Source organism: Sesamum indicum, linkage group LG8 (genome assembly GCF_000512975.1).
Source record: "Sesamum indicum cultivar Zhongzhi No. 13 linkage group LG8, S_indicum_v1.0, whole genome shotgun sequence".
NCBI lineage: Eukaryota > Viridiplantae > Streptophyta > Magnoliopsida > Lamiales > Pedaliaceae > Sesamum > Sesamum indicum.
Window position 1 is genome coordinate 18,632,434 of NC_026152.1, and position 23,313 is coordinate 18,655,746.

A 23,313-nucleotide genomic window follows, 5' to 3' on the forward strand; every position below is an offset into this window, starting at 1 on the left:
ATAACTTATTTTAAAACAACTAGTACATGTATAACGACACACATGACCAGAATCAAATCAAAATGACCAAATAGCAAGAATCGGACACATATATTTAAATCCAAAACAACCTTAGTTCTTGTGTTCTTCAAACTTAAATCTTAAAAAACGAACCTTATAACTTCCAAATTACTTAAATCACAGTACTAATTACACAGAAATATTTGATGTACAATTAACGACCAAATTAAGTGGCAGAGATGAGAATATTACAGCTCTCAAAATCACTAATTAACATCTCAAAACTATTATTTAAGAAGCCATTATCAATTAACAACACCACAATTCCCCAAACATTTTAACTAATTAATTCAAATCTCCCACAGACAAGAACAACAACAAAGTACACTCATCACCCACTCCTTGTCCATTTCTTTTTATAGTTTTTTTTTTACCCTTAAATAATAATAATAATTGTTCAGTACTTGTAAATATATTTATTTAAGTTTTTGTTCTGTACGAGGATAAAATTTCATTAATTATTGAGTGTAAATGGAGGGAGAAGATTTGGTGGAATCTTTTGAAGATATGGTAGGGTGGGGATTAGACGTTCGATCAGCCGTCAAATTATTATTGGACGGGAAAGTAAGAAACAGTACATGTACATGCCCAACCTGTACCCTCTTTTAACTAATAATAATTCAATTTGCAATTATTTTATTAATTAATGTACAATTTGCTTTATATCATTAAATTTGTGCTTTCCAATGTTGCATCTAATTAATAATATAAATAGGGTTTTCTCAAAATGTAAAAAAATAATAATAATAATTGTGCAATTTCCCGTAAAAACATTTATTCAAGAATTGTCATAATGAATTCATAATACTCGGGTTCGAGTTGAGATGGGCCTGATTATGTATGACTAGATTGTGAGAGGGAAAGGTAGGAATCACGTTAACGTCTCGATAAACTAATCAACGTATTATTTTAATATATACATCAAGATAATTAAAAATGATAAATAAATTATAATAACTCATATAAAATGAGACAAATTCAATTAAAAACCTTAAATTTATTTATGGGACATCGATCGGTCTCGATCAGTACGAACTAAGACATGATGGGTATGATAAAGAAAAAAGAAAGAAATGGTGGTACTAGTTCGAAATTTCTTGAAATGGGCTTCCATTGCTATAATTAGAAGAAGTAAGCAGACGGCATCCGCTTGAGAATTTCAGGTGCATTGTAGATATGTTCCACCAAAAATGGAAACAAATCAAAACAAAATAAAGCAATTTTCCAATATAAGCACAAGAAATCTTACCTAAGAGATCGCCAAAATCGAATAAAATTTCTGGCCACAATTCGGATATCTGATTGCAAACGAATATCAACTTTTCTTTAAAAAGAAGGGATGCCTACCCCACCCCCACCCCCCTCCCCCCTCTTTTTTAAAAAAATTATTATTATTAAATATGAGAAATATGTCTATTCATCAGGTTAATTAACATGGTCAAAAGTAAAAAATCGTGACAGATACTAATTAATTATGATTGCATAACGGCTATTAATCTTTGTTTCCACAAACGACGCTAAAGCTTTGAGGTTCCATGATTTTAGAGGTTATGGGTTTGAACCCCGTTAGGTGTGTGGAATGTTATCTATTATATAGTAGAAGTTGTTGTCTACTGTAATAGTAGGTGTTATTGAGCAGGATATGATTACTGTAATAGTTTTTGTTAGATATTGATGTCGACAAGAATGATTGTACTTGTAATCGATTTATTTGCATTAATGAAAGTTCCATTGCTATTAATTCATAATTATTAAGCTACATATACATATATAGTTAATATTTGTAAATTGAAATTAGGTTGGAAATTATATGTAGTATATATTCTTGACAGTTGCAACTCCAAACAACCTGAAAGAATATCACATACACAAATGTAACCAACCTTCCTGCACCTACACTAATTCTAACATCTTTGTCTCTATGCTGTTTTAATAGAAACCATCAATTACATCAATATATATATATATATATATATGTAATAGATATGAAATAATCTATAGTACATATATAATAATTTTGTTACAAACAAAGATAATCTGAAAACTGCTACGGCCTCATTTGGTTGGGGTGATAAGAGTTGATGTTATTTGTGTGAAAATTATAATTTTAGTCATGATTGTGGCAATTGATAATTTAGTTACGTAACTTTATAAGTTTGGCAATTCAATCATTTTTTTAGCCAATTTGACTGAATTTTGCGTGTGACTTACATATGATCTAATTAAATTACGACTTTAGTTATGTAAAAATCAATTTATGCAGGATCAAAATGTCAACTTTCCTAAGTTACAAGACTAAAAATGTCAATGTCGCTGACTAAAATTATAATTTAATTGGGCCATGTGGAAATCACATGCAATTTTTGTAAAAATGATGAAAATTGCCAAAAACTTAAAGTTACATGGCTAAATTGTAAAAATCAATTAGTGCATGACAAAAAATGTCACCCCCACAAGTTACAGGATTAAAATTACATTTTTCTTTGTTATTTTTACTGCCACTAGAAAAAAAAAATTTACTACTAGCTACAATAATAATAGCTATGGCTAAAAACCATGATAAATGACTATTACTAATTACGATTAAACAAAACTGATGCAAAAAACTAGCTTTTCTACCGGCCGTTGTCAAAACATTTGTCTTGACTTAATTTTAACCCGAAAACTATAGCAAACAGGGCGATTGGTGCTCATAAAAGCGGTGATTCAATCTATCCCGTTGTGTGTCATGAGCTGTTGCCGAGTATCGGACGTTCTACTTAAGGAGATAGAATGCATGGCTGCGAATATTTTCAGGGAATTTCATGAAAAATCCACTGGAACAAATTATGCAAAGCAAAGTTGGATGCAGAGCCTTGAGGCTTGGAGAATTGATCATTTTGTGAAGCTGATGCTGCTCTCATCTTGAATATTCCAATTCAAGGGGTAGTCATGTAGAGGATGTTCTAGTATGAGAGTATAATACCAATGGCAAATTTTCAGTTAAAAGTGCATATGACCTTGCGTTGCCGCAACCCACTCATTCTGGTACATTTACTCAAGGAATGTGGTCACTGTTGGCATGTAGACAAGGATGTCCTGCATATGTTACTATCTTGTTCTTTAGCTTGACAAGTTTGGGCACTCTACAACGTTAACCTGCCGACAGGTCAATCTATCAAGGAATGGCTGTTGGCTGTACGCAGAGAGCTGGATCGTTCTTCCTTGGATTTTTTCTTAGTTATTTGTTGGTTCATTTGGTTTAGCATGGGAGGGAAATGAATTGATGTCGGGAGAAGTAATGCAGCAGGCAAGGAGGTATAGTGTATGATTTCATGAACCAAACACGACCTACGTAAACAGTCACACAACCACGTATGTAGAACTTGATCCCACAACTTTTTGTCTAGTAAAAAGTCTGTTCTTTTGTTGAAAGTGATGAAGTTCAATATATATATATATATATATATATATATATTTCTTGTTGAATATATGTATAATTATAATGAAATATATAAATCTTATTTTTTATATATTTTGAAGTTGTAAACGTGTCATGGAATAAGATTAGTTAACTATTCAATTACAATGACACAAACGTGAAAATGACTAGCATGATTTTAATTCCATGTATATTATGGGGGTAATATGTACAAACATACGTATAAATGTACTATCATTATACATTAATACACTTGTTGTTCGTATGACATAGTGATTTTAATTGAATGAGCTAGCAATACAAATTTGTATCGACAATCCACATGTATTTAAATTTGGGTAATTATATATACATACATATATATATATATGATACAAAAATAAATAAAATTCAAAACAAAAATAAATATTATAATTCGCTCGATATATAAGAGCACAAAGCCCTTAGACAATCAAATTGAAAACAATTTTCTCATAGTAAATGCGAAAAAATCCGTATATAATGTTGAATATTGATGAAAAGTTGATTTGAAATTTTAAAACAATGGTTTACAATCTTTTTCAATTAAAATACAAATATATAACCCAGAAAAAATCTCGATAAAAGATTCTCTGCAGTAATACGCCACATATACATATTATAATACATTACACTCATATACATAAATACTACATTGACATTATCACAACCCACAAAAACAAATTAAAAAAAAAAACATTTAAAGTACATAATTGTGTCCTTAATTAACAAGGAATATTCTCCTCAGAGTTCACACATGATGATGACTGCACCCCCTCGCTGGTTAGGGTTTGTTGCTACCTAATTTCAGAAAGATTTGTACTATTCATATTTACCAAAACTGTCATAATTAAATAATTTATATTGTATTAAATCAAATTATGACAGGGCGCAGTACACCCAAGATTGGTGGAAATACTGAGCCCACTGCTCTACCTGTCAATCATCCAAACGTTAGACAGCAACATCAAATTTCTAAATCATTTCTACAGCTTTTCACAAACCCCATCCCACCAATCACTACACATTTTTTGGGGTGTACGAGGAACCCCTCACCTCAACTTTCTCGACTACAAAAAATTCAAAACTACTCTCCTTTCTGGGCCGATACGTATGTCTGTACTCGTAAGATCTTATGTAACGGGACATGTGTCCTTGTCCTGAAGCGAGTAACGACTTTAAATCAAACTCTCGAGCGTGAGGTAGCGAATTTCGACTAAAAGCAACCACCAAAACCATTTTCGGTTTTTGCTATATATGGAGGTGGGAGCTCCATGTTTTGTGAAAAGAGAGGTGTTTTTGCTTTAGCCCTTGTTGATAGTCGTCTACTTTCCATATAGAGGTAATTAGAGCAACTGTATCGCTGTCCCTCTCTTGCATTATTAGACCTTAACTTAGTCAAACTCACAGCAGCAAGCCCTATTTGAGGTTTCTTGTCCCTGTTTTCTCTTTAGAAGATTGCTAAGAATTAAATGTTGTCTTCGATTTTAATCGAATCATCGCCATCATTGTCCGAGCTCTGATTATTTTGGTTGGTTTTCATCGGATTGTTATTGATAATTACCTGGTTTGTTTTGACCTAGCTAGCTAGCTGCAGGAGGGATTTGGAGAAACCCTAGAACTTTGTTGGAGGGTGGAGATCTAATAGAATGGGGAGGGGGAAGATTGTGATCCGTAGGATCGACAATTCGACGAGCAGGCAAGTGACTTTCTCAAAGAGGAGGAATGGACTGTTGAAGAAGGCTAAGGAATTGTCAATCCTCTGTGATGCTGAAGTGGGATTGATCATCTTCTCCAGCACTGGGAAGCTCTATGATTTTGCTAGCACCAGGTAATTATTATATATTTTTAAATAATCTTTTATTTTAATTTCTCAACTAGTTTTTTTAGGGATATTATTATACGTAAGTTTTAATTTTTCAAATACTTGTGGATTAATTATGTCTTGCTCTTTCTTCATTTTCTTTTGTGTTTGTGTTGATTTTGGGGGTATTTCGAAAAATTATTTAAGACGGAAACGTTTTTCGTGTACCTAAATTCAACCCTATCCCGATCCTACATGTGGGTTAATACACGCTCGCGCGTGTCTGTGTATCTCGCATGCGTGTTTAGTCATGATTATGTGTGTGTCGATGTGTATATCTTGATCTTGAATCTGCGTTTATGCACGCGCGCGCGTATCTTATGCGTATGGGTGATGGAATTAAGTTCTGCTAGTGAAAATTAAGTAGGTGTTCGTATATATGATTTTTTTTTTTAAACAAAGAAGACTTGTAATTTGCTTGAATGCTTGCATTTTATGATGATAATAAATGAAAATAATAGCAAATAGAGTCAAATATTATTGATTAACACAGCTCAGATCTGCAATTTGCAAGAAAATCCTCAAGTAAATTGGACCTAATTTAATTAAAATTAGTGTCTCTTGTCATAAATTCATATTTCAGTTTGCTATTGATCTAAGAATCAATTTTAAGTTACTTGATTTTGGAAATTATGGATATCATGTTTCTGCATAGATTAGAGGGTTTTTTTTTGCTAAGCTTATTTTAAAAGGTTTAAATACATTTTTTGTACCGTAAATTAGGTTATTTGGTGTTTTCATCCTTTGACCTTCTAAAATAGTAATTTAGTCCTGCATCTTTTTAATTTTTGCAATTTCAATCCTTTATTTTACTGGAATTCACCCTTCTCACTAGAAAAAATGCATGTGAATCTCATGCGAACTCTTAAAATTGATGATATTGTTCTTATTGGATAATTTAATTTTTCAATATTTTTATCCTTTAGGATAGCATTTTAGTTCTTATCTTTTTACAGTTCCAGTGTTTTTTCGCCAGAGAGTTCACCCTTTTTACCAGTGGAAGTGAATTTCAGCGAAAAGAATAGTTGAAATCGCAAAAATTAAAAAGATAAAAAACCAAAATATGCTACTCTAAAAAGTTAAGGAACAAAAACGCCAAATGACTTACCTTAGGGGATCAAAAATGTATTTAACCCTAATTAAAATATCTTATATGTTCACAAGATGTTTTTGAATTTTGTAAAATATCAGGTCTTATTTTTAAAAATAAGCTCTTGAAATATTTGGATATACTATATAAGATTGTGTAGCGCAATTACATCAATTCTGTAACTAATATGATCAACATCGAACGAGATTGTTAAGATTCTAAAAATAAGTTAAATCAACGTTAACATTTTCCTTTTCAAAAAATAATTTATGAGCTCATACATTCCTATTTTCTTTTTTCTTTTACCTTATAAGCTCATGATTCTGTAGCTAAATTATAAAATTCTATCAAACACTTTTCAATATTTTATAAACTTCCAGAATCTTATAAGATGTTTCAAAAACTTACATATAAACTCCATGAAACACCCTCTGAGTCACCAGGTCATTTTCGGAATGAATCATGCATGCATTTAATCTAAATATCTTCACTACGAGCATCAGATCAAGATCATGATCTTGTTGATGCTGTAGAGAACATATGTAGAACAATTATATATGTGTAGATGTATGTATATATATATATATATATAATGTAAAATGTACGTATATAAAGAGAAAATCTCTTTTTTTTTCCCATGTGCACCATATATATATACATATATATAGGGTTAAATGCAATTTAACCCCTGTAAAAAAAGAATTAGCAAATTATCCCCCTATATTTCAAAAACTAAAGCAAATTATCCCTCTACATGTGAGTTAGAGAGGGAAATAATTTGCTTCTTTTTTCAAAACACGAGATAATGAATGTTTCATATTCATGCATGCATATGAATAGCTACTTCCATGGGGTTGCAGTGGTCACAAGAGAGAGAGAGAGAGAGAGAGAGAGGGAGTTGTTGGGCCGTTAGATATTAATATAGAGAAAAATGTAATCAATCTCTCTATAAATGAATCAATTAAAAAGAAGAATAATACTTTTATGTATTTTTTAAAATAAAGTAATTTATCCTCTTAAACAAGGATATGTATTGCTCTATTAATGTGAAAAATTATTTGCTTATGTACAATATCACAAGTAGGTAACTCGTTAATTATATACACCTAATTTTACATAAGCTTCAGATAAGCCAAGAAAAAACAGGTGATTAAGAGGAGAAGCTCCTGATTATATATTCTTGTAATATACTTTGTACATATAAAACATTCCTTCTTGTGTGTAACGAGGGCTGAGATACACTAATTATTATAGATCTACGTTCAATTGAACCCAAATAAAGAATTTGATACATACTTAGATGGAATCAAAAACTTCAAATTGTATACTGTTCGACTTTGAAGTAGAAGAGGTGAGTTGATGTCCCCAAATGCCAAAATTGAGGTGAGTTCGATGCTTACTAAAATTGAACCGATTGGTGAAGTGTCACATTCGATATGACATTTTAACTTATCCAAATTTAATTTGATTCCATTTTTACCGAATGAACACTCTTAAGAGGGGTGCACTCGGGGGAATGGACCATACTATGCCGGGTGCCGGAAAAGTTTGGGCCATCGCGGGGGTGTTTCAGGGAGTTGGCATCGCGGGTGGTTGCGATGGCTGATTGTGAGAGTCTATACATACAACACTGCCATCACCACATTCCCAAGAGATTTAACACCAAACATTACATCCCATTACCAAATGATCACTGTATGCATGAGTTGTTGTTGCATACCCCTCACTTCTGCAAAATTTGGTATATGTCATTCCTCTAACTGACAACAAATGTACCATCCACAAGATCACCTTTGGATAACAGTGACATCATACAAGTATGTCAGCATGTTCATATCATCCACAAGACCATCATCTAACTGCAGCATTCGATACACAAGCATGTTCAAATCACCCCACATCAGCATAACATAAAAGTGACATCATACAAGTATGTCAGTCTCGAAACATATTAACGAAATTACTAGAGCTACCATTTATACAATGCAACGATATCCTAGGATTACATCAAAATACATAATCTTCCTACTTCACTTTATATACCATGTTATTACATGTTGGCATGATCTGATATAATACAGCTTTAGCTGTTCAAAAATAATGCAGCCATGTAAAAGCTGTATCTGCAATGAGAGTTCTGCATCTGTTTAGGCACAGTGATGGATAATTGTTACTCTTCCCCCTTTTCTTCAGCATGAAATCTGTGATTGATCGATACAACAAACTGAAAGAGGAGCATTACCATCTGCTGCACCCTACTTCAGAGATCAAGGTACTTCAAATCAATTACTATCTACTACTCGTACCTAATTTATTTTTATTAAATTTCAGCTGATTAACAATGCAAATGCTTCATTTCTGAAATGTGAAACACGTCACAGCAGCCTCAATGGATATTATGTCAATATATCTCAAGCCGTCAATCTTTTCTATAGTTTCTGCATCCCTTGATAGAGAACACAACTACAGAAATTATAGGGCATTATTCAAAATATCTATGCATATTCTTCTCGTCTCTCCCAAGTTTGCTAAGATTTGAATGATAAATATGACTTATTTTTACTGTTCCATTATTCCTACTTGACCAGTCAGTACACCTAAGATATTCACAAGAAATCATAACAATCAGAAATGGTGTCCTCTGATTATTATGTCCAGAAAAAAAGAGTTAGATCGAGTACAAGCAGAGCATTTCTTCAGAAACTGTCGAAAGATACCTCTGATAAGGACTCCATAAATATTCTGGAGTCTTGCTCAAGCAGTTTCTTGGAAACTTGGGCCCTGAACCTAAAGGGTCAAATAAGTTGATCTCCTTTAGCTGATCTCCTTTAGCTGATCTCCTCAAATATCATATATTTCTGAATTAGGCATCATAAGATCAAAAGTGATCAATACTTACAATACAATCAAAGAATTTGAATTTCTTGCTTGTTGAAACAAGAGCTATTTGGCTTTGCCAGGCAAATTGTGCTCTTGAATTCACATATTGCAGAAAGACCAACACTTTATGAACAACACCAAATGTGCATTATAAAAAGCTAGTTGCCTGGCTTTCCAGGGAAATGGCAGCAACTTACTCTGTTAAATAGACTTGAATTTGTATATTTCTGACAGAGTAGTCCACCATGAATATCATGATAATAGTTACTGTACAAAAAGACTTTCCTGGTTCATGGGGTTTTCATCCCATAGAAACAATCACCTTAAAACAGTTGAGCACCCAAGACTTGGATTCTGAGCAATCGATCTCCAAACATTTAGCAAAGCTACAATAAAGATAAGTAACAATGTAGACAAAACTCTACCAAAATACAATTTGCTTCTCCATGGTTCTTTAGGTAAAGGAACTATACCATTCCCCACGATTAAAACTAATGCTCAAAGGAATATATGTTGGAATTTCACATAGAAACTCATGTGAGTTTCGAGAAACAGGCAGTTGTAACTTCAAAAATACAAAGGTACGTTGACCACGATTAAACCGCAGTAATGCCCTGCCAAGTTTCAATTAGACAATTGAGTATAGTTTTTAACTTTATTAGTTCATGCTCGAAATTTACTCCAGCCGCATACTTTTTCAGCACATGAAGAAGATGACCATAAGATTTGACAAAATTGGCAAGGGGCAATCTCCATATAGCAGCACAGGACAGCAGCAGTCCTATGCAAAATGTGCAATGAAGAATTTATGATACAGTATTGCACAAGAACTACTTTAAGTGAAGGTGGGCATGAAGATGTGAAATTTTCGGACAATATTTTGCACTATTTGCATCAGGCAAAGCTAACGCCTCCTATTGCCTTTTGCAGAAGAATGGCCGTAATCCAAAACATAAGAGCATTATTCGAAGCTTCTGCTGGAACTGCAAATTTCACATAATTCCGTTAAAAGATAGTTCGTTTCTCTTACCAGTAATAGGACTTGAACATCATAAGTTGAACAGTGCAAACATACCCACAAGTGAAGGAGGAATACCTAGCATCTCCAACCACAATAGAACACGAAGACCTCTACAAAAGGTACGGGAAGAAGCTCATCATGTTCCATTTTACACGAGCATAACTCCAGAAGCTCATCATGTTGTCTTCTTCCGAGTCCAAGCAAAACTTAGGTAAGAGGATCACAGCTCGAAGAGAGCATAGAAAAGTGCAACTCAGTGGAGAAAATTGGCTATATTTCAGGCTGATAAGTGGATAGAGCAAAATGGTTGAGTCATGATAAATCGGCCAAAATCGGACATGTTCCAAAGATTAAAAAAGAGACTCAATAAGCAGATAATGGAAAAGGACATGTTCCCTTGACGCACTAGGGAATTGATTTCAACTCACAAGAAGAATTTTCAACTTCTTAAAATGATTATTTCATAAGAAAAGAGTATCATACTCACACATCTGAAAGATAATTAAGATAATAAGGGCTTTGCCGCCATTACGAAAAGTGAGACACAAAAGGGAAGAAAAGATGACCATAGCAACCCAATCACAACAAAGACAAAGATCTCAGATGAGGTTATCAAGATAACCAAAAACAAAAGAATGGAGACTATCTATTCATCAATTTAATGTTTTCAGAACAAGCGTCAATTTTTTTGTGGTGGACTTCCCGGTCCCTTCCTCCAGTACCATGAGATAAAGAGACGGTCAAATGGAGAAAACAAAGTTACCATTTTTCGAAGACATAATAATTCAATTTTTGCTTAACATACTTACCTCCTATAATGTGTTTTCCAGACATAACTTACACAGAAGTCTATGCCAGATATTAGATAAAACATGGTTGTATAATCTGTTATACAAGAATAATTGACATAGTTGATGGAAACTTAGGGTAAAAATTGAGCATCAATTGCAAAGAACTCAAACGACATGAACTAGCTTCCACTTTTCAGCAGGGTATCAGGAAGATTAATCGCAAAACTTACTCAATGCAGTCATTCCCCAGGACATCTAACCCTTACACACCATGTATGATTGAGCACCATAAATTGTTCGTAGAAGTGAAGTTCTTTTCAGTGATTTAGAATCAGTGTAAAGTTAGGTCCTCTTACATGTCTAGAATAAGGTTTTGTGATCAGAACAACGAACAGATGGAGTTGAGGATCTGAAAGCAAAAACCATAATATAACATGGAATTATCTTGAGATTTATCATCTCTGGGACTTGTATATCTCATCAATTTACTATGAAGGTCATATACATGCACAATGAATTAGTGATGCAGCGACTATATACCACAGGCTCTAAATCTATTAGATCTGTAATGCTATGTTAAACAATAGATCCAATAAGGAGAAAATTTTATTAGAGGCTCGCTGAATTGGAAGGAAATAAGTATATCACAATTGTTGCTTAATCTACTTATGTTGTTCCCTCCCGCAGAACTTGGATTCAACCAATGTGGAGGTATAGAAAATGAAGAAACTAGTAAGCATGCACTTGTGTATTACAATCCAAAATAAACTTGAAATTCTTCCCAAACCCAAGAAATAGTATCAGAAAGTTCAAAAGAATCCACAGTACTCTTCAACTCCTCCATGTTTGAGGATTGGAACGGACATGCAGTTGAGTATGCCATGCCATGCAAGTGTAAGGAACAGGATCAAACTCAAGGCTTAGCCACCATCGCTGAGAACTAACCAGGCGAAAACCAACTCATAAATAGGAGTAAGTCAAGGCTTTAATCCTCCCACAATCAGTGCAGGATCGAGCTTTACGAACTCCACTAAAGAAGTACATTATGTTCCATCCCATCTAATCCAGGTTCATTGACCTGTCCCACAACTCCAGGATCACCTACATGGACAGCACCTCAAAGGTGCTTTTGTGTAATATACAATCCGAAATAAACATGGAACTTATTCCAAAACCAGAAATCAGAAAGTTCAAAGGAATCCAGAATAGCGTTTCAGGATAGGAATGGGCATGCAGTTAAGAGTATGTGATACAAGTGTCCTTAGCAGGATCAAACTCTTGGCTTAGCTAACATCATTCAATACTAACCAGGTGTTCTAAAATGCCAAAACCTGTGTTTGAGGGTAGGAACTGACATGCAGTCGAAAGTACGTGATGCAAGTGTAAGGAAGCCAACATCATAGGAAACTAACCAGGTGACATCAGATGCCCAAACCAATTGATAACTAGGAGCAACCCAAGGCTATAATCTTCCTACCATCAATGCAGGGTTGCGCATTACAAGTTCCATAACGAAATATATGACATCTCCGTCTAATCCATGTTCATCGACCTGGACTTGTACCCAAATGGACACCACCTTGAAGGTTGACCAATAGGCTCAAATGCATGTGAACGAGTCGGAGAGACTCACAACCCTACAACTAATGCAAGTCCCACAATATCTTCTTACAATTGATTCAGCAACAGGTTTACAAATTTACTGTTGAAAAATACAACTTATTCAGAATTGAAGCAAAGAATGAATCTAAAGATTGACAACCTCAATGGTCCGATGTTGTGGCAACTTCATCCATTCAATCAAATACTTGATTAAGAGGCAGAAAGTAAGATAGAGGAGCAATAATCATACAGAGGACTTGCAAGTGTGCCCATAAAAATTTGATTCTTCCAGCTTATATCAACAGACAGAGCCTTGAGCATTGAGCAAATATGCTTATTCTCTAAATAATTATGAAAGATATTATTCTAAACAACATGAAGTGAACGATATTTGGTCCCTGTTCAAGGTATACGAATAGTTGCACAGATCAACACTTATAACTTATAAGTAGCATTTTATCCCTATGCTCTACCAATTCAGTGATGAAAGCTCAGGCATCTTCAAAGTGAAGAAAGAGATAGTAGAGGAATCTTACGTCACTTCACGTATCAATTACAGTTGAGATCTGGTGCCTAGACAAGCATTTTGTCAGAGAATTGGTTCTGCCTTCAGCGGGTCAGACACTAAAATCATGCTGTCCACCATCCTGGTCAACAAAGTGATGGGAAAGTAACCTAAGAGTCCAAAAAAACATATGCTTGCTATATGCAAGAATTGCTTGTTAATATATTGAATGTCTAAAACCTCAGTGAAACTACCATTAATTATCTAAAGTCATACATCAGAAAGTGAAACTTGTGGTGCTAAAGTGACCAGCAGTAGATGATCAGTTGCAATACTAAAAGCTCAAGCAGCATCTTATAAGTATGATCCATTCTGTATGTTTAAGTACATTAAGTACATCAGTCTGAGAGTCCCATGGGAACTTTTGAGCGCCATCAAAGAGGAGATTAATAGTTAAAAGAACATGTAAGCGTCAAGAGTATAGAACAGAACTTAAAAAATAGCTACAATCGACCCGAAAAATTATTGTTTCCAGCTTTCTGGTATCATGCAGCTTCAACGAACTCAAATTCGTGAATTTTTTACTTTTGAGACAAAAGGATTTTTATGAGGTGAGGAACAAGAAACTTGTTCTCATGAACAATTGGCGACCAAAAACTAGAAATTAAAATTTAACATTAAAAGGTACTGAGACAAGAAATTGAAGTGTTGACAGTAGAAGGTACTAAAAGGATAGAGTAACATCACGCACTGAAAGCATCAAAATGGGGACAGGGAATAGTCACCAGATAAAAGCAGCCATACTGCCATATCGTTTAATTATTAACAGCTCACAGAAGCATGCTGCAACTCAGAACAGAAGTTTTACCACAGTTTATAAGTGAGGACGCTAAATTTGCCTGCTGAAAATACTAATGGTTTCCTTTCAACCGCTGTTGATGTCTGTGTATAGCCATCCATCTTGAGAAATTCCTTATTATTCATGTTTTAGAAGGAAAACATATAAAGGTCCAGTTATAAAGGAAAATCTTCATTGGCAATCAAGCAATAAGAGGGCATGATGTTAAGAAGAACAAATTTGACCAAAATGGATGAGGGTAGCATGGAACACCAGAAACCCCAAGAACAATGAAGACCTTTATACTCCGACAGGCTGCCCTACAGACTACAGAGTGCGTCAAAATTATTGAGCCTCAAAACAGCCAGGCAACCTGGTCCCCAATTAGTTTAACTAAAGTCTCAAGCAGACTAGGATGCACATTATTGATTCATCAAAAGCATTCAGGGAAGCCCTTATGAAATCAGTACCAATGTTGGCCTTCCATATTCGCAATAAGTGCATTCCAGATACCTGGATCCCACTAAAACTTGAACAGACAAAGTTTAGGGAAATCCAACACAATGCAACGTAAAACATCCAGGATCTTGCTGTCCATCTATCTTTGTCTTCAGAAAAGTCCAGTTCTTGCAATGAATTTCGACATTTCAAAAGGAGATCTTCTCCCCATGTATTAGAACTCTACTGCAATAAGCTGTGTACAAATACCCTCAAGAATAACTCACAAGATCCTTTTTACTCAATTCTGCAGGGTTTTATTGGATATGTTGGAGCTTATCTCTTCCAGATGTCCCTTCTTCAAATCAGTTGAGTTAACATTCACAAAATTGGTTCTCTATGTAGGTCTTGCAATCAATTATTCCTGTCAGACATCCAGATCATAATTCATGACCCTGAATTCGCTATTATGATTCCATTAATAAAATTGAAATTGTTACTTGCTTCAGATTTCAGTTTTGTATAAATGAAAAAGAAAAGAAATGAAAGCATAAAGGAATAAGCTGATCTTGTGAAGATGTTTGCCCCTACAGTTGACCATAATACCCCTCAGATGTTGTTTATACTTTAAAACAGAATTAGCTTGTAGACAGTAATTCTTAGCTCATCATAGCAGGTGGGAGAAGATATATGGATAGATTCACTTACCTAAACATGCCTAGTTAGGTCCAGGATACAGAAACGGATTAGCAAGGTAATAGCTTCCAGTTCCTACAGGAAAAAGGAAACAAAGAGTTGCATAAGGATTGCTGTTAAACCACTAATTAACTTCACACTTTTCTAGCTTTACACCTTCAATAGACGAGAGTAATAACACCTGATCCAAAGAAAATTTGCACAAGCATCATCTATCATTTTTCTACAACCAATATATAACTCATGAAAATGGCTTTGAATTCTTAATACTTGTTTGATTATAGATCTACACTATATGGCAAAATATAAACGACATGAGAAATTTAGTATGCTAATTGTGCATTTCTTATTCCGTGCTAGTTTTGGCAAAGGGAAGCAGCAAGCTTGAGGCAACAGCTTCAGTACTTGCAAGAAAGCCACAGGTAAGTTCATTTACAAATTATATATAGCCACTGCATTATTAGTTCCTCTATATTAAATTTCACGGCATCAAGGATGAGTAATCAAAAGTAGATGATAGAAATAAAAGTGTAAGCTACCCCATTGGTAACAACCTGCAAATTGCTGGGGAAAAAAAATCAACTGTTGGGATTTCAACACCCTTCTGATCAGGCCCATGCAGCTTACTTGGTGGAAATGGTGTTAGTCTTTCTAAATTCACTAGGCACACCTCTCTAAATAGCGCCACCTCACTGTAAACAAAAGAGATGTGATTCAGACCAAGAAACTAAACATCTTCAGGCCAAATTGCAGAAAAGACAAACATGTGGTAATCAAGGGTAATAATCCAGCAACAGCTAGGCGGAAATGTGGGTTCTTTTGAGATGATGTTGACCTCTAACACCTCTTCAATAACGTAGCTCAGGACCTTGACTGGGGGGCAATAGATGAAAGAAACAAGCACAAGACACCATTATAAAACAATAAAAATGCTTAGAATCGAGAGCATGTCATGCTGGCGAAAACTTAATGTACAACAGTTAATTGATAGTTCTCGAGACTACAGAATTTTTTGGTTTCTAATTCCAAGGCATAGCTTCATCATACTTCTGGGTGAAGAAAATTGATCCTGGAAAATCCTAAATAAACTGAAGGTGTGGGTAATAAGATTTAGCCAACAGGATTTTATATAAGTCATACAAAAAGTGGCAGCGTTCTACTAGTAAATCTGCTAAAGAAGAAACAGGAGAAGAAACTGTAAACATACACATGCCTTTTTCTGATACCTGCAGGCAGCTTTTGGGAGAAGAACTTTCTGGATTGAGCATCAAAGACCTCCAAAATCTGGAAAATCAGCTGGAAATGAGTCTGAAAGGCGTGCGTATGAAAAAGGTTAATATATGTGATGTCTAACATGACAACCAGTTATTCATATCTACAGTTTTCCAGCAACTAATACAAAAAGGTTCTGACTATATTTTTTCCCGGACAGGAACAAGCTCTGACTGAAGAAATCAAAGAATTAAACCTCAAGGTCTTCGCCAGGAGAAGTTATACATTTTAATATTTGTGTAATGTTCTTGTTAGCCAAAGGTATAACTCTACAATCTTGTTACAGGGAAGCCTCATTCATCAAGAAAACATAGAACTACACAAGAAGATAAACCTTGTTCGTCAAGAGAATGCAGAATTGCATAAAAAGGTATTGGCAGATTTTATCACAACCGAAATAAAAGTTTGCGGTATCAGTATAAAATTAGGCCAAATAGGTCAAATAATTCCCACTGGTTAATACAATTGTGATCCAGGTTTATGGCCCAGGGGGCATAAGTGAAGAGAACAGGGTGGGTCACATTACTCATGGCATCAACAAGGAATATGATTTACATGCACCTATAAACCTTGAGCTCAGCCAGCCACAAAATGAGAAAAGTGACACGCCAGATCTGATGAAGCTGGGGTAATCCTATTTTAAGATGACCATATTTGATAGATCAATTCAAATATGTGAGCTTTTCTCTCTGATCAGTTCAAACATCATAATTGACTCTTGAAACAGGCTTCAACTGCATTGAGAGCTGCTGGCAGCCAGAAAATATGTTCACCTGTTCTGCATCAGCTGAGCCCAAAGCTCAAACCACCAGGTTTCAACTGACCAGAAATGTTATGGTAGAGTGACAGGATGAATGTGCATACAGCATCACCGCCATCAGATTTCTGTTCGATGAAATCATATGGAAAAGATTGAGAAGTTTATTTGAACAAAAATCCATGGGGAACTGTGTAAAGTTGTTAATAAATGCTGAAGGGAGAAACAGTGAATGCACAAGGATCAATTTAGCTAGCTCTTCTGACAATTTGTGATTGTAAACTCGGTTATCTGCATAAACTTGGACGATTGAAGTACTACTGACTGCTCAAAAGAATGCTGAAAGTTGACGAGTCGTATTAAACTGCACAATCTCTCCCTATTCAGTTAATGAAAACATAAAAAATGGAAAACTGACATCCTTGTGAATATGAACACCAAACCTGAAGTACTGATTCTGCAGCAAAATAGTTTAACTGCGCAAATTTTTTTTAACATAATTGTCAACTTAAGAATTATTCACTAGTAACAAAATCGTCCTATATCATGAACTTAATCGCATGTCTGCTAAGAGACTATGCATAATTGAAATAAGCTAGTTAGCCAGCAGGAAATACCTTGACTATAAAAAATTATGTGGAATCCGACCAGGTAAAGAGCCCCTCAGTGATGGGCTCCTAAAATGATAACACACTAATTTGTAACAATGAACTCCATGTAGAATACCACCACAATTTCACCTATCTAAAAATACGTGAATAGTCAATTCATCAAGGAAAAGGGGGCATTAGCCTCCAAAAAAGAGTAAACCATTTAAATAAATGCTCCCATATTGTAATGAAGAAAAAATTATTAGTGATTTTTTAAGAGCACAAGATAGTATCTGTTGAAACTTGTTCCAAGGTTAATAAATTGCAGGAGATTAGAGAACAGATAAAGAACGTTCCAATGTGCCAGATATTGTGAATCATGTGTGACATAATACATAAAGTTGCAGGGGACACTTCTGAGACAAGAGGTGTACCGAATAGAAGGATTCTTCCAAACTGTATAGGTAGTCCATGATGATTCTCCTGTCCTCGTGTCTAAAAACAGAAATGAATTCAAGGAGGGGCTATAAACTCATGACTTCACATGCCAGCCACATTTTTCATTGGGGCTGTAAACGCAATAAACCATGATGTTAGAACTGAACTCCATTCAGCACGTTTTCCCACTCTTTACCATATAGATAATGTCTTGCTTATGTTGTCTCTCAACAATCTCTAGTCAAAAGCAGTTAAACGAATAAATAGGATACCCGAACAAAAAGAATTAGTTTCTCAAATCACATGTCTCATTTAATACTTGAACAAACACAAAAACTACTACAGGTATCAGTCAGAAGATTATGGTGAGCAGCAAATAACATCCCTTTGAGACAAAATACAGTCAGGCTGTTGATCCATTCAGTTTATGCATATGGCATATACTCTTGTGAGTTCTTCCCCAGGGCTCTCAAAGCATCAGTTGATGCTCCACATATAAACTCAGATATAACTACACACACTAAAATTGTACTAGTTGTAACATCAGGGTGTGCCGGTGCCCCAAATATTCCCCCTTAAGGAATCACCACCATGAAATCCTTTGATTTGACCACTTCACTAGACATGGTTTGGATAGCCGTATTCCTACTTTATAATGACACATTGTGAACCCAAGACTAAAACAATGTAACAAGGTCTGGTTATTGTGATCTATTAAGGCAACATGTCCTCTCATAATCCAACTTGGAGAAAAACCTGAGACCTAGCCATCATGCTTCGATGAGTTCAATGCATTCATATGCAGGCATACCAAGGTCCGACTTCTCAATTTATACTCATGGGTTTATCACACCAACTTGCAAGCTCTGCCTACTACTATTCTTGTGAATAGGCATAACAATAATGCAACTTTATATGGTATTGTGATACTTATTTTAAACATTACGACATCAGAAACTATATGTATAAGCTAGTAATAGAGTTACAGACCAAAGGAAAATATTCAACATAGCAACTCGAGAACAAGTTCAAATGCACGTGCTTGTGATAATTGATCCAATTTCTGGGTCTAGAAAATCATATAAACTTGATAGAGCCGCATATTAATAAATATTGAAAAGAAAACAAGACGGAGAATCTGAGAGTGCATATGGAATGCACATGTAAAGAGAGCGGTGGTGTATGAGAAAACAATATAAGAGAACAAAAAAATCAACTTCATGGCTTATAGGAATGTGAACAACGAGATTAGCAACTTAACCAATCATCTTACTCATTGCTACGACTAGAAACAACTTCGATCAATGTAGCCTGACTTATGAAAATATCTTCCTAACAATTCAACATCTAGCAGATATCTGCAAATTCCACCTCAGATGAGATTCATAACACATGGGAAGCAACTGTTGCATCAATAGGATGTCAAAATTCATGCCAGAATGGTAGTCTGCTTTAAGGTTAGTACTTAAATAATAATACAAATGGCAGGCCATTTGAAAATGAAAGATGTAAGCAAATCAGGGTAGAAGTTTGTGCGCCAGTATGTTTTAGCTGCATCAATGATTATCAGACAAAATGAAAATAATGAGAGAACAATATGAACGGACAAAATAATGCCCAACGACGAAGATTAGATTCATAATTGACTGACATTAGCGAAATTGTGATAATAAATTTATAATACAAACTTTTAATTAAGCATGATGCATATAATACCAAGAGGTCCAAATAGAAATCGAGATTTATGATTCTTCCCAGGATATCATAAAATGGTTTCACGAAGGTTAATTCCCTTTTCATTCTCAACCGATAAATTATCACAAAGGCAGCACTTAGAACCCTGAAAGAATGTCCAAAAATTATATAACCATTGAGAAAATATAGTAGAAAATGAACAATATAAAGATTCTATTACAAATACAAGAAAAAGAAAACTCCTTTCTCCAAGAACTAGCACAAAAAATGAAATTGTAATGCATGTACATGAAGTAGAAACCTGAGTATCACTCTTCAAGTTCTCCCATCAGATCAATATTATTAAATTCCAGAAACAGCCCAACAGTTAAGAACATGAACATCAAACAATAAAAATGATCAGCTCCCCAATGGAGATAACAGGAAACTAAACACAGCCCCCTTTACCTTGGAAAGAAGAGAAACCTTAAAAAGAAGTGGGGGAAATACAGATTACCAACTTCTTCTCGATTCTTGAACCCATACATAAGAAAAAAAAAAGTGAAGTGTTATATGACCTATGATTCATACAATTTTTAATGATGAAATGCAACTTCTGAAGAAAATAAGATGTGCAAGAATCTTGAAGAACATTAATCCCTTCATATCCTCAAACAGACTGGGAATTTGGGATCAAGAGGAATCAGATTAAACCTAAGGCAAATTTGAATAATTAGGAATTACACCCCGGTTTCATGACAAAATCCAAGCACCATGTTGTACCTTTTTCCAAGACAAGTTCAAAGCATGAGACTTTAATGCACGCACGTAAAATACAAACCACCTTACTACACTCTACTTCTGCAAAAAGATCACGATAATAGTAAAATAATAGCAGGCCACTTGAACATGAAAGATGTTGGGAAAATAAGGGTAGAAGTATGTGCGCGAGTATGTTTTCAGTTGCATCAATGATTATCCCGACACTGAAAATAATCAGAGAGCGATATGAATGGACAAAATAATGCCCAACCATGAAGATTAGATTCATAATTGACTGACAGATGCACAATTGTGATAACAAATTTATAATGCAAACTTTTAATTTAAGCATGATGCAAATAATATCAACAGTTCCAAATAAAACTCGAGATTTTGTGATTGTTCCCCGGTTTCTAGAGCGAAAATGATTTTATGGTTTAAAGAATGTTAATTCCCTTTTTATCCTCAACTGATAAGGTATCAATGAGGCAGCAATTAGAACCCTGAAAGCATGTCCAAAAATTATACAACCATTGAGAAAATATAGTAGAAAATTAGCAGTATAAAGATTCTATTAGAAAATACAAGATTATTTTTTTCCCGTTCTCCTAGAACTAGAACAAAACATGAAATTGTAATGCATGTATGTGAAATAGAAACCTGAGTATCACTACTTCAAGTTCTCCCAACAGATCAATATTTATTGAATTCCATAAATCAACCTCGCAGTTAAGACCATCAAACAATAAAACTGATCAGCTTCAAGTGGAAATATCAGGAAAACAAAACATAGCAGCCTTAGCATTGGATAGAATAAAAACCTAAAAAGAAGAGGGGGGGAGAAAAGGATTGCCTAACTTCTTCTAGATTCTTGAACCCATACATAAAGGGACACGAGTGTGGAGAGTGTAATACAACCTATGATGCGTACAATTTTCAATGATGAGTTGCAACTTCTGGAGAAAAAAGAGGTTCAAGAATCTAGAAGAACGTTAATCCCTTCACATCCTCAAACAGTCTGGGATGAAGAGGAAGCAGATTAAAACCAGAAGGCAAATTTGAATAATTATGAGAATTATACCCCAGGTCATGAGACCAGACCCAAGAAACATGTTCCCTTTTCCGAGACAAGTTAAAAGCATGAGATTTTAATGCACGCACGTAAAATATAAACCAGCTTATTACTCTCTCAACTTCTGCAAAAAGATCGAGATAATAATAAATCAAACGGGAGAAAAAGGAGAAGAAAACATATCAGGAAAACAACGTTGTAAGCCCCAGAATTGAGGCCATCAAACCAACGGAAAAAGAAACGGGACAACGATAATCATATCCCCACTGAAAAAGTACAAGAAAACAAAATAATCAACCTTGAAGTTGGAATCAAGAAAAACCTAGAAAAGAAAAAAACAATAATAACCCGTTTCTCCGATATTCTTCAACCAGTAGGAAGATATAAAATCACTACCTCACATATAAACCAGATTACCACTGTCTCTACTCTGCCAAAAGATCGGAACGAATACAAAACCAAAGGGGAAACAAAAAAGAAAAAGAAAACATCTCAAGAAAAAAAGCAGTTGAGGCCATCAAGACAACGAGAAAAAGAAAAAGAGACGACGATAATCACGTCCCTAATAGAAAAAAAGGTTGAAGAAAACAATAAACATCGGCCTTGGAGTTGTAATCAAGAAAAAAACCTAGAAAAGGAAGAACCACGAATAGCCTACTTCTTCGAAATTCTTCAACCCCATATGGCGCGCGAGTAAACATATGTTTCTCACTCAACGATGCATAGTCGAACGATTTCCGATGCGCAATTGCACCTCTCCAATGAAGAAAAAGGAGGATGAAGAACAATGCAAAGCAATAGTTTACATATATTCTTCGTACAACGGACACACCGACTAATTGCTGGACGCTGGCGAGAAAGATGCAGAGAGAGAAGAAAATATCTGGAGCATGAATGGCGTACGAGATTTATTTATTACTTTAGGAGAAAGATCGAGCAGGGATCCAGTGCATCCGGTGTTTCCAACATTCGTGCGACTGACTGACTTTAGGGTTTTTTATTACTTTGATTAATTATTATTGATTTAAATTGATTTAGAGCAAATTTTAATTCACCAGGTCAAAACTGCTTGATTTACTCATAGCAACCGAAATAATAATATTAAAATATCCAATGATTGGGAATTTTTTTTTTTATATTTGATATAATTATACGTAAATTTATATGCTTTGATAAATTATATTTAGTATTTCGAACTTCTATACCTATATAACAAATACATATATTCATTTGTCAAAATTCAAATAACTTACATATATAATTGAATAAAAATTTATATTTATTCTCAATTGACTTATTATTGACTCGTATAAAGTAAAAATTTTTGTACCGTGTTGATTTTTACTCTCGTTGATTTTTTAAAAAATTTGAAAAATATAAAAAAGAGTGGGTAAAATAAATAATTTTCAGACGGTATTAGTTTATAAAAATATTTCAAAAAATTATAAAATATAGATAAAAAATTTATAATTTATAATTCAAAATAACATTCTGATTAGTTTATTACAAAAATTGAATATAAAC

At 34.5% G+C, this 23,313-nt stretch overlaps 1 protein-coding gene and 1 long non-coding RNA gene across 32 annotated transcripts; one reads left to right on the plus strand and one right to left on the minus strand.

Moving 5' to 3' along the window:
• On the plus strand, window positions 4,556-17,923 carry LOC105169300 (MADS-box transcription factor 23-like). Of its 4 annotated transcripts, none has more exons than XM_020696239.1 (9): window positions 4,556-4,841; window positions 5,087-5,330; window positions 8,647-8,725; window positions 15,585-15,646; window positions 16,457-16,556; window positions 16,657-16,698; window positions 16,783-16,866; window positions 16,973-17,124; window positions 17,224-17,923. In XM_020696239.1, exons 2-9 carry the CDS (start codon window positions 5,149-5,151, stop codon window positions 17,237-17,239), a joined length of 717 nt encoding a protein of 238 aa, XP_020551898.1. In that variant the 5' UTR covers window positions 4,556-4,841; window positions 5,087-5,148; the 3' UTR covers window positions 17,240-17,923. The 4 variants fall into 4 exon arrangements, with proteins under 4 accessions (XP_020551898.1, XP_011087974.2, XP_020551899.1 ...); XM_011089672.2 differs by having other exon boundaries at window positions 4,557-4,841; window positions 5,083-5,330; XM_020696240.1 differs by having other exon boundaries at window positions 4,823-4,927.
• On the minus strand, window positions 8,387-22,664 carry LOC105169298. Of its 28 annotated transcripts, none has more exons than XR_002287678.1 (9): window positions 21,378-22,664; window positions 18,278-18,412; window positions 17,270-17,381; window positions 16,451-16,532; window positions 15,779-15,916; window positions 15,237-15,299; window positions 14,561-14,952; window positions 9,171-13,394; window positions 8,387-8,711 (listed from the first exon to the last, which is right to left on the minus strand). It is a non-coding gene; the product is annotated as an uncharacterized LOC105169298 (long non-coding RNA). The 28 variants fall into 28 exon arrangements; XR_002287676.1 differs by having other exon boundaries at window positions 19,555-22,664; XR_002287679.1 differs by lacking the exon at window positions 14,561-14,952 and adding an exon at window positions 14,121-14,224 and having other exon boundaries at window positions 9,171-12,246; window positions 13,284-13,394; window positions 18,278-22,664.

Coding starts and splice junctions, on each gene's coding strand:
- LOC105169300 (XM_020696239.1), top strand. CDS start 5,149: ATGGGGAGGGGGAAGATTGTGATCCGTAGGATCGACAATTCGACGAGC. Junction 5,331..8,646: donor TATGATTTTGCTAGCACCAG/GTAATTATTATA, acceptor CCTTTTCTTCAG/CATGAAATCTGTGATTGATC. Junction 16,867..16,972: donor ATGCAGAATTGCATAAAAAG/GTATTGGCAGAT, acceptor ATTGTGATCCAG/GTTTATGGCCCAGGGGGCAT.